We start from the raw sequence: 15,837 nt of genomic DNA on the forward strand, positions 1-15,837 counted from the left end.
ATGGTCCCTAAATAGGAAACTTCCTTGCTGTTTTCACTGCTGAGTAACTTCCTACTATTTTCACTTATGGGATTAGATTTCTGCATGTATTCATTTATTTATACATTCATTAATAAACTCATCCAATAGTTCCTGCAAGTCTACTATAAGCCAGGCACTATTTCATGTGCTAGGGAAACAGCAAGAAACAAAATGGACAAAAACCTCTGCCTTTATGCAGCTTTTATTTCAGCAGAGTAGATGGACAATTAACCAAAAAAGTAAATCACACAGTATGGGAAAGAGGTAAATGCCATGAAGAGGATAAGAAATGTTAAAGGCAGGGCACCTGGGTGGCTCAGTCATTAAACATCTGCCTTCGGCTCAGGTCATGATCCCAGGGTCCTGGGATCAAGCCCTGCATCGGGCTCCCTGCTCAGCGGGAAGCCTGCTTCTCCCTCTCCCACTCCCTCTGCTTGTGTTCCCTCTCTCTGTCAAATAAATAAATAAAATCTTTTAAAAAAATGTTAAAGGGGTGCTAGGGAGAAGGTGAGAGAGAAAACCATGTGGCTCTCTGGAGGAAGAGCTACTATAAGCTGGGCAGACCACAAATGCAAAGGCCCTGGGGCAGAGTACACCTTGTATTCTGGGAACATCAGTGTGACTGAGCAATGAGGAAGATGGAGGAGGAAGCAGGAGATGAGTCCAGAAAGGGAATCAGGCCAGATCACACAGCCTCACTGGCCACTGTAAGGCTTGGCCTTTAGTCTAAGTGGAGGTGAGAACACCAGAAGGACCAGAACAAAGAGTACCTCAGCATGTTTTAACAGCATCACAGATAAACAATATAATTATATGCTGCTACATAGAGAGGAGATGTAAAGGGAACCCAGGAGATATAGGAGTTGAGCTGGGAAGCAGTGGGGATAATCCACTTCTGGAGCTAAAGGAAACAAACAGGCTTTACACCAAACTGGAATAAGTTATGGGAGAAAGAGAAGAGTGAGGAATGACTCCAAGGTTTTTGACCTTGGCAACTAGAAAGATGGAGTTGTTATTTGCTTAGAAAAAAATATATATATTGTGGGAAAAGCAGGTCTGGGTGGGAGAGAAGAGAATTAGCAGAAGTAAACTTTTGGACAGGTTAACTTTGAGATGCCAATTATATCAGAAAAGAATCTGGATATCCCTGTCTGAAAACTCAGGGAAAGGTCTAGTCTAGAGATAGAAACTTGGAAGTCATCAGAGTATATGATGCATTTAAATCCACAAGATTCGATGAGATCACCAAATGAGTACGGATAAGAGGCCCAGAGTCGGAGCCTAGGGAGCCTCCAGCATTTAGAGATGGGAGGAGTGAGGAAGTGCCCACCAAACAGAGCAAGAAGCTTCAGCTGAACCAATTTTATTTTAACTCTTCTTACCCACCATTACCCCAGAGGATCTACATACAGGACAGTTTCTCCGCCTGGGACTCCTCAATTCTGTCCCTGTCTCCCACCACCAATGTTGCCCGGACACCTGTCTTGACGCACCATTGATGGCGGTTCTTGTCTCTTCCTTTGCCACCATCTATCAGTTGGCAGCACCTTGCCCAGACAGGTGCCCTCCCCCGTAGGATCTCAGAGCAGCACGAACATGTCCTTCATGGCATTCATACAGTTGTAATTCTGTCATCTATCTGTGGGATTTTTTGATATTTGTCTCCCGATGAAGGGTGTCTGTAAGGAAATGAAAGCAAGGTGGAGTCTGTTTTGCTCTATCTCCAAGTGTCTAGCACAGAGCAGGCTGCCATAAAGACTAGATGAATGAAGGAATCACTCATCAATCTCTCTTGTTGGTTTTCTGCTCAATGAAATAATAAGACCCTCTTTGTATTGGGTCCCAAGTCTAGGTTTCTGATTGAAATATCTTTTTGTAGTTATGCCAATCAAAATTTAATATCCCTGTGCTCATCTTCTCCCACTTTCTTGGAGCACCTGTCTCTTGTGCTCTGCCTCCCTAGGGGTATGGTGCACACATACCCACATTTCATACCCTATTGTTCTCTTGGGAGAATTAAGAACATAAACATTGGCATATCTACTATTCAATTGCCCTTTCATTACTCAGCTCCAGCTGGAACAGTTTTTTCTTATATATGTATATATAAGAAATATATATATACATATATATGTATATGTAGACATATGTATATATATTAGAATATAAGAATATATATATGTATATATATTCTTCAGAAAGGGTTATATAGCTGAAGTTCCAAGTCTGCTATAATTCAGAAAAAGGAAAACTTCTAAAGGTGATATGAACAACATGGAAACTATACTTAATACATAGATAGCTCCAAGGGCACCTGGGTGGCTCAGTCGGTTGAGCATCCGGCTCTTGATTTCAGCTCAGGTCAGGATCTCAGGATCATGGGATATAGCCCTGCGTCAGGCTCTGCGCTCAGCGAGGAGTCTGCTTGTCCTTCTCCTTCTGCTCCTCCCCCCCCCCCTTTCTCCCTAATAAGTAAATAAAATCTTTAAAAAAAAAATACATAGAGAGCTCCAGTAAGGTATTCCCAGTATTTGGAGATAAAGTGAAGAAAAAAAAAATATCCTCGGGACGCCTGGGTGGCTCAGTTGGTTAAGCCTCTGCCTTCGGCTCAGGTCATGATCTCAGGGTCCTGGGATCAAGTCCCACATCGGGCTCCCTGCTCAGGAGGGAGCCTGCTTCTCCCTCTGCCTGCCGCTCCCCCCCTGCTTGTGCTCTCTCTCTCTCTCTCTCTCTGATAAATAAATAAAATCTTTAAAAAAAAAAAAAGAAAAAAAATCCTCAAACTGAAATAAAAAAAACAGAAAAAATTATAAACAAATATTTACATATATACTCGTGTGTGCATTTTTCTAAAGATCCATGCCTCAAAGTTTTTATTATATTCTCAAAGCATGCATAACCTTTAAAAGGGAAAGAGGCAAAACAGATATCCATCCTACAGAATAATGCAGAAGCTAGAAAGAGCACTGAAGATCATCATGTATAGACATGAAATGATTTATAAGACACATGGTTCAGAAAAAAAGCAAACTGTAAAACCTGCAGAGTATATATTTAAATAAACACACGTAATCTTTATATTTCCCTTAAATGTATATGCGTGGATTTTGAGAAGAACGTTACCAAATTGAGAACAGCATTTCTATAAAGAAGAGGAAAGAGATTGGGATTGCAGATATGACAAAAGAGATTTTAGTCTTACCTGAAATGCTCTTTTCTTTTTTTACATGGAGAACGTATTAGGTGTTGCTTATATAAATCAAAATTAATTTTCAAAAATGTTAAAAGAACACCATAATCCAATTGTACTGAAATGGCAGGAACATATAGAGGCCAGTCTCTGGCTCAGTTCAGCAGGCTCCCAGTTCCAGCCCTCTTGGCTAGAATAGAATCTCTGGTGCGTCTCACGTGTAGGCACATGGATCTCTATTTCTGTTTATAAAGATACAAACATTCCAGGAGACCTACTGTCCAATTTAAAAGTGTAGACAAGTATATATCCAAAACCCTGACTGTTTCCACTATGAGTGCTAAAAGCAAACCAGGCATGAAAAATGAGCATTTTTTTTCTATTTTTTAAACACAAAAGATAGATATGGTAAAAGGCATTAATCACCAACTAAGGTAAAAAATAATTTATGAGACTGCAATGTTGCAAAACATGAATGGAAAATTATATGACTGAAGAGATTATTTTAAGGAGCAAGTCACTGAACAACTGAAAATTAATTCAGACACGTGTGAAAGTTTAAGGAAAGAGAACGCATTTTTCTATGACCTCTAAATGCATTAGACATTTTTCTGCAAACAGGATAATATTCAGGTTTATTACATCTGTTGAGCTCTAGTTTTTAGTAGAAAACAGAAGATCTTTCACAATAAACACGGTGTAAATTCTAAAAGAATAAGTTCCGTCAGATCCAACTGCTAAGTCTCCAAAGTGTCTGTTATATAGTCAACTGGATGAAATTACATTTCTATAAAATCACCATTTTTCAAATCGCCCTTTCTCATTTGGCAGTTCCAGAAAGTCGTCCAGAGGCAAACGGTGTGAGCTTGAAGAGCGGAGCCAGGACTCAGAGACTGAGGTCCTAACATCGGATCTCCCGTTAAACCCTTAGCCCCACTCTGCACAGCTGAAGGAATGCTCTGATGGAAATAGAAAAATCCGTTCCTAACTAGAGAGTTTAAACTTTCTGAACAAACCGAAGAGATACTCAAAATGATTTAAGATGACTGATAAAGCCCCCTGTCAGCAAGTGCAAAGGAAGAGCACAGCAGAGCAGAGGATGACTATATTAGGTGCTCAATTCCAGTGGGAAGTTTGCGGGCGTGCTTGTTTTTGCCTCTGGAGCCTAAACACCCTTTTCAAAGGTACCTGGCATGTGAAGGTGGTGGAAATTACACAAACACACCCCATGGCAAATAAATGGGGTCAGGCCATGGCTGGTGAGTATGGCTTCGGTGCTGTCACTGATCTTGACAAAACAAACACTGGTTTCACAACCATCATTTTTCAGTACATGCTCAGTACGTCAACACGGGACAGGCAGGCGTGGTTATGAGGAAAAACAAAACGACTCTAGTCAAGATTTATCTTTTATTTTCTGTAATACTGCAAATGCTTCCAGAATCCCACTAAAGGATGAACTTTAGGAAATCCTGAAGCTCCCTTTGCATCCCGCACTCAATTGGCCACACACCTGGCAGTCACTGTAACAAGGACTTGGGTGTTCTATCCCCGACTAATAGTATCGATATTTTTCTGCAAATCCACAAGCTCGTCCCAGAGGTCCAAGAACTGTTGGCTTCGTCCTCACGCTGCCATTTTAGGTGAGTCACTGGGCAACTGACCTGTGTGTGGCAGGTTCTTGGTCTCTGGGCACAGATCTCTAGAAGTCAAAAATGACTTTCCAAGCTCAAAGCCTCAAATCTGGGAACCATAATGATTTTAAATTATTTCTCATATATTAGGGTTCTCCCAGGCCTGAAAAGCAGCACAAAGTTATATTCCCTGGAATGAAGACATCCTACACCTACCTACCTACCTACTTTGTATTGACTCGAAGAGATCTACCTCCTTTGAAGATCAAGGGAATGAAGAGTAAACCTGTCACTATCTTATGATACACTAAGGAGCCCAGGTTGTGTTTCTGACTACGGGAGAACAGCCACCGCTGCATGGAGAACCTGTTGGCAGAGTCACCAGTGCTAAGTACATCCCCCATTCACTTACTTCAATCTGACTAGAGAAGTCTGTGGCAGCTAGATTCTCCCTTCTATTGAAGCCCAATTAAATGTCTCTCACACAGTTCTAATTCTCCCTTAATTGTTAGATAACCACAACACTACAGTTAAACCTGTCCCCGACAATGTAAGTGGGGACAATTGTCACCCGTGTGATTGTCCAATGGAACCAAAGGAGACATATAAACAAGCACGCTAACACATTCTATGTCAGACTGAAGGCTTAAAGACCCATGCAACCCCCATACATCACTGCAAACAGCCGCACTACTCAAGAGCCTTTTGCATACTGAATGTTCCCTACAGTCAACTGATAAGAAAAGTTTCATCATCACAGGAGGCAGGCAGGTGTTTGCAACAAGGAGATTTTAAGAAAATAAAACAACCAACAACAGCTAACGCGCATGTGTGCTCACACAAACCCTCACACTCAGAAAACCCCCTGTCCTACTCTCTTTCTGGGATGAAGGCCATACCCAAAGAAGAGTTTTCTGTTAAAGTGATATATGCACGATTAGATTGGGGCTACCCTATTAATTTGGCACACTAAAGGCAAGCATGGAAAGAGCAGATGTTTCTGAGACCCGCACTAACCGCTGCAGCCCCTCGACAAGGAAGGATTGGGGCATGAGGTCAGACAGAGAAATGGAGGTGCTGATCCCTATGGAGACATGCTGACATTGTTCAAAATTCACAAAGTTTCCTCTCTTTAGGGTCCTAACTGAAACTTAGACCTAACAACTGCTAGGCTTTTAAAAAAGCAATGACCACTTTTTGCGTTGAAATATCTACTTTCTTAAAAGCCAGAGCTGCTTGCATCGTTTTAGTGGATAGAAAACCCACGTGGGAAGTCCAGAAGAGAACTTCAGGACAGTGATTATTTTGGGAAAGCAGAAATGAGAGAAGTACTAGAGAGGAGGGTTGTTCACTGGATCTGCCTAAAAAGAGAGATCTGCAGTAAAGATGTTAAAATGTTAACATTTGTTCAACGTGGGTGGCAGGTACCCAGAAATCTCTTACACATACTCATTTTTTAGTTTTTCGGCATATTTGCAGTACTTTATAATAATAATTAAAAAAAAACAACTAAAGTAAACTGTTTTATTTTATTTATTTTTTTTTTTTAAAGATTTTATTTATTTATTTGAGAGAGAGAGAATGAGAGAGAGCACATGAGAGGGGGGAGGGTCAGAGGGAGAAGCAGACTCCCTGCCGAGCAGGGAGCCTGATGCGGGACTCGATCCAGGGACTCCAGGATCATGACCTGAGCCGAAGGCAGTCGCTTAACCAACTGAGCCACCCAGGCGCCCATAAAGTAAACTGTTTTAAATGTGAAAAGGAGACACAAAATGCAAAAAAGAAAATGCAGGCTGGTGTCTAAGCATGGGAGGTGGCAAAGTCCAATGCTGCTTTGATTAAATGTAATTGCCAAGCAACACAATAAATACACACAAGCCTCCTGGGAGCACTAAAACCCAAGATAACACACACTGAAGTTAGAACCCACTTTATAGTTTTACATTTTATCACCAGTCTTTTGATAGCAATTTTGTTAACAAAAGGCACATGGGTACATGTATCCTTTGCCAAATGAAATGCATGCCCATATTTGCAGTTGTACCGAAGGATGTGTAGTATTATCTTGATGTGCATTTGTTAATCTAGCTGAACGCCAAACTTTAGGAGGCCTAAGTATGGCAGCTTGCTTTTCAGCTCTCAAGCTAGGTAGGATCAGAGTGTAAGGGACACGGTAGTACACGTTGCTGTTTAGCGTGCAGAGAATAGCAGCAAGATTCAGGCCGGGGCTAACAAATGCGGCTGTTGCCACGGAGGAAGAACTCAAAAAATCCACAGCTTTCTTTTCAAGGATCCTCTACCAAATGGTCCACACCAACGACAGAATGACAGCCATTTAGAGCCAACATGGCCTCCATGGGCCTTGTCACCAGTTTTTCCACATATGTGCTTGGGGATATACTATCATGAGATCATTAGATTAGGGTAGAAGGCTACCAATATGTCACTTCTTTGGATAGATATTACCACCTGACCACATGTAAAAATCAAAGAAATATCCCAGAAGTTCCAAACTGTCAGCACAGGAGACAAGACTGGCCCATAAATACTTTGTTGGCCTCACACATCATTTTCTAACACTTGAATTGGGATAATATTCATAAAAATCTGGACTGCTGCATTCTCTTTTCTAAATGTCAGAAGATCTGGCAACACTGGGCTGGTGTGAGCTAAGTGGCGGCTGCTGAGGTTACATCAGGCCTGTTCACCATAATCCCCACCAGGCCTCAACCTCCACACTCACCAGCATCCCCTTAACGCTGCTTGCCCTGCCCCTGTAGGCATTTCAGCCTGTGGCATATACTAAGGGTGCCACACCTTGGAGGCACTGGAAATGAATAAATCCTCCTTAGAATACAGTTAAGGGCTGGGAGGGATACAGGGAGAAAGGGCTTGGTTTCTAGAATTCTGAATTCCAACACAGGGTAGAAGAAGGGAGGAAGAACCTGACCAGAAGTCATTCCCATCATCACCATACATCCATCCCCATGGCCTGTTTATGAGCTCCAACATACACAACTCCTTTTCTTATGCCGGCGTGTCCCCTGAATACATGAGATTCTAGATTCTGAACAATGCCCATTTCAGCTTAAGAGGGAATCGCTTCTGCTCCCATGTTGCCTAAGGGACTCACAGAGGTGCACTGGCTTGTTTTTGATGCAATGCTCCCACCACCCAAGCCATCCATGGGAATTCCTTTCTACTTGGTAATGCACCGGATGCCCACAGATGCTGTGCCCAAACTCATATCAAGTAAACTAAGCAGCACACTGTGACATTTGTTAAGCCAGGAGGAAGAGAAATTACAGCTATAAACAAAAGATGTTTGATGCAGAGAGGAGAAATTACTCATCAATACAACGTAAGTATCAGACACGCTCACACAAAAGATGCACAGAAGGAAATGGAACAGAATGCCACTCATTAATCAACTGCAAGAACATACAAATGTGTCTATATCAAAGGAAATTTCCAAGGAAGAACTGTCATAAACTCCCTATTATGCACAGACACACACACACACACACACACATTTGTATATATAGCCATAATCATGATAAAGTTCAGGATAGATTAAGTTACCTCTGCATATACACTATCTAAAAAATAAGAAAAGATACCGAGCAGGAAAAGCTTCCAGAGTATACTGTATCAGTGTCAAGGTACCTTATTTTATCGAAACCTAATTTTCCTGATCAGAAGTATCAAAATCAACATTCTCACTGGTGTCTGAAGAGTTTCAAGAAACATTTCACAATCTAAAAAGAAGAATCTTTCTCTTTCAGGTTACAGGATCATTGGCAGAAAAAATTAAAACCATATCTAAACCTAATTTCCACAACTTGGTTTTTTCATGCCCACAGATCGGAAAGAAAAAGGTAAACACTTACCGCAGAGAGCTGGCTCCATGTGGACCTCAGTGGCTTGTGGTGAATCACAATTTTTTCATCTGACTTCTGTTCTTTGGGCTCCGACTCTTCATCAGAGTCAATATCAAGAGCCTTTTCTTTGTAGTTCTGATACAGGACAGCATTTTCTGCAAGAAATACAAACCCTGTATGTCACTAATTGCCCCTATCATTATGCTACTTGTTCCAAACAAACATCCAGATTTATACGATGTTTGGTCTCCAGTTTAATAAACAACAAAGAAGCAAATGGATTTTGTCACTGAAGAATAATTACCAAAAAGTGATTTTCTCACTCACACAGCTCTGTCCCAAATTCATGCAGGGGAAGGCGAGGGATCCATGCATGAAATACCCACTGAAGCAGTTTCCACATCTCTGTCCACCACTCATGCAGGATAGCCATGCCTGTTCAATCACTGGTTTTGTTTTTTTGGGGGGGGGAAGTTTAAACCGAATTCATATCCTTCTTTTCCTTCAAAGTCCATCACCATTCATTTACCTATTTAACAAACATTTATTGTATATTTACAATATGCCAAGGGCTGGGAGTGAGCGGAAAATAAAAGACACTTCCTGTGTCCTCATGAGCTAAAAATAGGAAGAGAAAATAGTCCAAGTCACTCATTCATTTATTCATTCAACTGATATTTGGAAAATGCCTACTAGATGCCAATAACTGCTAGGCACTAGGGATATAATGATGAACAAAAAGGATAAAAATCTGAATCTTCATAGAGTGGACATCAGAGTGAGCAGAGAATAGCAATAAATAAACAAGTAACTTTTAGGGTATGTCAGATGCTGGTAAGTGTCATGGAGAAAAATAAAACAGGGGAGCGTTACAAGGGGAGTATGTATATTTTTAAATAGGGTGGTTTGGGGAGGCCTCACCAAGATGACATTTAAGCAAAGACCTAAAAGCGGTGAGAAAGCAAGCCACCTTACAGCTGGGGAAAGAACATACCATCAGAGGGAAGAGCAAGTACAAAGGTCCTGGGACAGGAGTCTGTTTTGTACATCTACATGTACAAAGATGAGCAAGAAGGCCTGTATGCCTGAAATGGGGTGAGGAAAGGGAGAAAGCTTAAGAGAGGGGGGTTGGGGATGAATAGGAGGCAGATTATGTAGGCCCTTGACTCAGTGCCATTGAAAGTACTCTGGTTTTCACTCCAAGTGAAAAGGCAAGTCATTACTGGGTTGAGGACACAATAATCTTGTACATAAACATACCTATAAGCTGAACAATTTATATACAGGTGTTCTGAGAACAGACTCTCAGCAGGCGTGACCCAGTCTGGAGGTCAGACGGGCGTTACTAAGAAAAATCTAAGATCTGAAAGCTGAGAAGCTACAGAGATAAAGGAGAAAGCATATACAAAAGCCCCGAGGCAAGAAGAAACGTAATACCTTAGAAGAAGAAAGGAAAAGTCCACCTGTAGAGCACGGGTGTCTAGTGGACAAAGGTGCAAGGTGAGTTTAGGGAGATGAGCCAGACAGTCTCAATCAAGCAGAGGTTTGCAGGCAATGTTAAAGAACTAGATTTTTATCCCAAGTACAAAACGACTGAATTTCTTTCACACTGCGAAGACTGTATTTTATCCTGATTGCAGTGGGAATCCACGGAAAGGAAAGATTTGATTCTATTGTTGTAGCAAATCACTGAGTACGTAGGGGACTCAGTAGGATGCTATGGGAGAATGGACACTTGGGCTCCTGGGGACGGACTGGAGATGGGGGTCAGAGAAAGGGAGGCGGTAAGGATGTTTCCTAGGTCGGCAGGTCCCAACAACGGCACAGGACGAGATGGCAACACCCGAAGAGATTCAGCTTCAGAGGGAAAGACTTAGCATTTGGTTTGGGACACACTGAGCTTGCCATGCCTTTCCCACCTACCGAAGGGGGCAAACGTCTGCCTCCTCTCTCATCAACTGCTGCATGTTCTGTAGGCACCATGACTAAAATAATCCCGGACTCAGTGCAAGATTTTACTGTTCTCTGATTGTCTGACATATGCATACACTGTTGATAAGATTCCTCATTCATTCTCACAACAAACCCAGGCAATAATAGTATTATTAGCCTCCTTTCATACATGATGAAACGAAGGCTTGGTGAGGCTAAGATGCTTGCTCAGTGTCACTCAACTGATGAACAGAAGCAGTAGGAGAAGAACAAGGTCCCTGACTCCACCATGAGAGGTTCTCACCACTCTACCACATCTCATCCTGAGTTACAATTCTTGTTAGTCATTAACTGTAAGAATTCTGTACTCCTCATGTACATATATGTGAGAACAATTTCTAGGTCATCATATTTGAGAAGACACAAGAGAGTGCAAAGAAACAGCTCCATATAAAAGGAAACAACATAGAACTATAAAAAAGTTGTGTCCTCCGACTTGAAAAAAAAAGCTCAACAATTTCTAACCCTTTGAGACAGAGATCCCGGAATCAATGTGGTATCTGAGAAGATACAAAACATCTCTAAATACATATTAGGTAGACGCTCTGTTCACTTCATGGTCATAAAGTGATACAAAGGAAGCAAACTGGACTAAGAACCAGTTATCTGTAGTACTGCTGTGTGACAATGCAGTGGGCAAGGCACTGAACCTCTCCGAGCTCCCAGTTTCCTCAATTATAAAACCAGGGACATGAATTTATCCAAACCAGCTAAAATACTATATCTGGGTTTCTTCTCCATATACAGCAGTTTCCTAAGATTGGTGCAATGGAAACGTTTTTTTAAACTGGTCATGTTGAAATACTCCAAGGGAACTGATTTTTATAAGAAGTATATAGGGAAATAGTTTATAATCCCCTAAGATTATGTATTTTATAACTCTGGGTGATTTTACATTAGATTTACTTATAGAGAGGCATACCCTTCTTCATGACTCTTTAAAGGTCAGAAAATCTTAACAGTTCAAAGTATGACAGCAAGTAACTACCTCCATCATGCTCCCCCGACCTGCAAGGGCTGCAGGTGGGGCTGCTCACTCGCTCTGTGCCCTTCCAGTTGGTTGACACTTGACCCATCTGTTTACCAAAGTCCGCTAATCTGATTAGGGTTTGAACACCTGGCTGAAGCAGCTTTTCTATACGGGTTACAGATTCTTAGGAATATGTTTCTAGCAGCCAGGAGCGTTAGATTTCCCCAAAATTGAAACTTGATAAAGCAAACAGGAAATCAGAAGTGACACTAAAATGTGGAAAAGTGGGGGAAAGAATATTAAGTCAAAGGAAATATGACTTCAGATCTAAATGCCAAACTCAGAATTTTTAACTAAAAAGCCAGACTAGCTCTTACTCTTTCTCCATTTTTTGAGGGAGGTGAGGCTAGAGCCAGAGTAGATAAGAATTAAAAATCCAGGACATTGGCTGACAAAGTTATCAACTTACAAAGAATGCCATTAATTCCATTCACTGCTGGTATTACTGGATGAAAATTTAGCTTAGTGCAGAGCTTTGTACTGTATAATTTGGGAAGTTGGACATTTTTCTCATCTTAAGTGTTTTTGTTACTGCAGTTGGATTTCAACTTATAATTGATATTCCACATTGAAACAGCAATAAAAGTCTGGAAAATCAAATGCTTACCTTCCCCATCAAATGTTCCTTGTCCTTTCAGCATTTTTTTCTAAGAAACAAGAAAAGCAAAAAAGGAAAAAGCAAAGCAAACTATGTATGAATGAGCCAAGTACAAAATACAGCTATTTTAAGAAAAAGTACTACTTCTTGTTGTTACACTCATTAGATTTCCAAAAGCATGCAGCAGATGATCGATCCCCTGAGTAGTTCACTCATCTGACTACCACAATCCACTAAAATGGTGAAATAAAATGTACAATGTCCCACACACCCCAGCAAAACAGCTTGAGAATCCTCAAATGACCAGTAGTTCAGCTCATTTCACTACTCATGATTCACCATCACTGTTAAATTGAACTTTGCTATACTCGCAGAGTTGGGGGGGCGGGTACCTAAAATGTTAGGTAATTTCTTTAAGGCCATGAGATCAAAAATAAAATAACCTTCCTTGTATATTACATATTGACATTTATATAAACTGGTTCCAGTTCTCTGATTAATCAAGAAAAGTTGTGGCTGCCGAAATGAATTTCTGCTGAGATCTGTCTTGTTCCCAGAGAAAGCAGCATTTGTACACTCCAAAATATCCTTCTTTAGTTTTCCCCTATCTCTTTATGTCATGTTTGGCAATATTTTAACACATGCAACTCCCAGGCCTTTATCAGGAAGCAATACACACAATTCACTTGAACCTGAAGTTCTGGGCTACTCACTTGTTAGATGCATTCAAGTTCAAGAATAACTGGGCACAACATGGGAATAAAATACAACCACAGACAGTGGTGACAGAAACAAGCAACAACAGAGATGACACACTATTTGTATCTTCTGTAATTCTGACAATTATTTTTAAAATTCACATTTTACCTGAATGGTATTTAGTGTGTTATCACCACTCAAAAAAAAAATTCTATAATTAATTAATGTAAATAAATTACTTCCAGTAACTAAAATAATCAATATGCTCAAAAGAAATCAGGAGTTTCCTGTATCAGCAGCGATGAATCAGCAACCCCTAACTGAGACCTCCAGACAAGCTTGAGACAGTTTGACCATATAGTCAAGAGTACCACGCCTGCTCTCCACCCCTCTGTTCAGCTTCCTGTATTAAAAGTGTTCAGGACCCAGCCAATACCCAATTTGCTGCATTTCTTTTTCACATTAGGTCCCCACATTTTGCCTGAGATGAAAAAGTTAAAACCGTGATAAGAGTTTTACTTCCTCCCACGAAGTTGCATTAACCTGGCTGTGACGGCCAGCAACGGCATGGCCAAGAGATAGATGTGCACAGGTCTGATCAACAAGAGAATTAAAAGAGAATAACTTCTGGTTTTCTCTGTGCCCCTCCTCCCCACCCCCAACACCTTCGCTTTTGGCTCGGTGAATGCCTGGCTTCGTGAGTGACACTCCTGCCCACTCTTACCTTCATCCTTCCCAGACTGGAAAACTTCTCCTTGTCTTCCATCACCGCTTTCAGAACGGGCTGGGACATTCTGTTCTTCTTCTTTGAAGTGGTAGGACTGTCAAAATCAAAGCCACTGACCACCGCCCTGCGATAGGACGTGGATCGCAAGCCTCTCCGCAGAGACCCTGGGCTGTCCACGTCGTTCTCCGCCTCGCCCTCATCCTCTGCGGGGCCCAGAGACGCTCCGAGGCCCTCCACCATGCTGCGCACCTTGAGGAGTCTCCTGTGGGGCTCCACATTCTGACTGTTGGATTTACTTATTTTAATTTCCGAGGCCAGGCTCTTCGGAATGATTTGCTGCTTCCCCACTTTGAGGGCGGCGGGGCTGTTTGTGCTCAAAACCACTGAAGGATTCTCTGGGAGCTCGTTCTCTTGTGAGGGCAGCCTTTGGAGGGGGAGTTTGTGCTCCAAAGACCTTTTCTGGGGCGCAGGAGAGAGTTTCGAGGGTCCCGGCTCAGGGTCCTTAGTCGTCTGGCCAGATCGCGCACCAGAGCCTGGGGTGTCGATTTTAGGGAAAAGCCCATTTGCAGCGGGTGAAGACAGGGGGCTGGTGGTCAGTCCGGTCAGGTCTACCTCCCGGCTGCAGCAGGCGGGCGAGTTGGGAGTCCGCTGCGGGCGCAGAGGCTGCGGTAGGGGGGACATCACAGTGCCATTCGCTGGGGATTTCGGGGAGCCCCCTAACACCGCTTTGGGAGCCTGGGGAGACTTGGGCCGTCGGAGGCGAGGAGAGACAGCTCTATATTCCGGGGAGATCGTCCTCCCATTGGTCACCACCCTCCTATGGGCACACAGAAGCAGGGGGTTCCCCTGGACGGTCCTGCCCTCAGAAGCGGTGGGTACCTGGGTGGGAGTCTGCACAGTGGGGAGCGTCCCTCGGTCTTCCACTGGGAAATCCGTGATCAGCAACCCGCTGGGGCTCTGGTAGGACTGGGGCCTCGGCTTGCTCCGGCCCAGCAACTGAGGCTGAGGAGTTGACCGCCTCCGCCACAAAGGGGTTAAGCTGTTGCTAGAAAAATCCACTTCACTCTCGCTGTCCATAGCGGAGACTCGGAGGTCAGCCCGGGAGGGAACAGCACCCAGTTAGTCTTGCCTAAAGAGGAAAGAAATCATGGAACTTTGCCTCCGGACAAGCAGGCACGCCTTGCAGACGCGCGCTCCGAGTGTGGCGGTCACCCGACTGCTGTGCGCGACACAACTGCGTGTCGACTACCCACCCCTTCTAGGGCAAAATCTGCGCCCACCGCAACGCGTGGTCGGGGACAGAAATCTGGGCTGTGCCCAGGCGGAATAATCCAATTACCTCCGCGTCCCTGCAGCGCCCAAAGACCACCCGCACGGAAAAAGCCCGCCACCAGTACGCAGGGTGCAAGCTGATGCACAGGAAACTTTGCGACGAGTTCAGCTTTCTGGAGAAACAACTTGCCGCGCGACGCTCCCCTCCGCCGCCATCCAGCTGCCCAGCCCCGTCGTTGGTCCCCTCTCGCTCAAGCCGCCCGGCTCCTAGGCGGATTTACCTTCGGGGCTTTACAGAGCCCAGGGCCAGCAAGCGCCCACCGCCCCTTGGGTGGCCCGGGTCTCAGACGGAATCGCAGCAGCCGGGGAGCTCTGGAGAGCACAGCGGCCGACCCGAGCCGTCGGCTCCGCCCTCAAGCTTGGTACAGCCCTCAGCCCTGGCCCCGCCCCAGTCATAGCCACTCTCTGACCCGCCTCTGTCGCAGCGAGAGCTGAGCCTCCCTTCCCGCCTTGGCGTACGTTCGATCCCCTCCCGTTTCGCTCGAAAACACTGGAGCACACGTGGGCTGGGTGCGGAACTCAAGGGTTCCGTGCCGGGAGCTGTGGGCGCGCTAGGTGGTTGCCAGGAACCAGCGTGAGAACGAGCGTGGGAGCCATGCAGAGCTGCAATTTAGAAAGCCCTGGGGCAGGGTTGGGGGCGGGGGGATGGGGTGGTTTGGGGGGGTAGTCGGGGCGAGGAGGGTTTGTGTAATGCGTGAGCTGGGATGCGTAGCTCTAAACGCTGAGAGCCAGT

General features: G+C 43.8%; 1 protein-coding gene across 2 annotated transcripts in view; it reads right to left on the bottom strand.

Annotated features, from left to right (window-relative positions):
- The window catches only part of ARHGEF26 (Rho guanine nucleotide exchange factor 26), a 119,658-nt gene extending 104,030 nt beyond the window's left edge, over positions 1-15,628 (bottom strand). Inside the window, exons 1-4 of one of the 2 annotated variants that reach the window (XM_078070081.1) lie at positions 15,326-15,628; positions 13,770-14,901; positions 12,356-12,395; positions 8,736-8,881 (exon numbers count right to left, since the gene is read on the bottom strand). In XM_078070081.1, coding sequence (XP_077926207.1) covers positions 8,736-8,881; positions 12,356-12,395; positions 13,770-14,849 — 1,266 coding nt within the window. In that variant the 5' untranslated portion in view covers positions 14,850-14,901; positions 15,326-15,628. Of the gene's footprint in view, positions 1-8,735; positions 8,882-12,355; positions 12,396-13,769; positions 14,902-15,111 lie in introns of both variants that reach the window. The other variant, XM_036091374.2, reaches the window with a different exon arrangement.
- Positions 15,629-15,837: the final 209 nt, after the last annotated feature.

The sequence above is a fragment of the Halichoerus grypus genome, chromosome 1 (assembly GCF_964656455.1).
Source record: "Halichoerus grypus chromosome 1, mHalGry1.hap1.1, whole genome shotgun sequence".
Lineage (NCBI taxonomy): Eukaryota > Metazoa > Chordata > Mammalia > Carnivora > Phocidae > Halichoerus > Halichoerus grypus.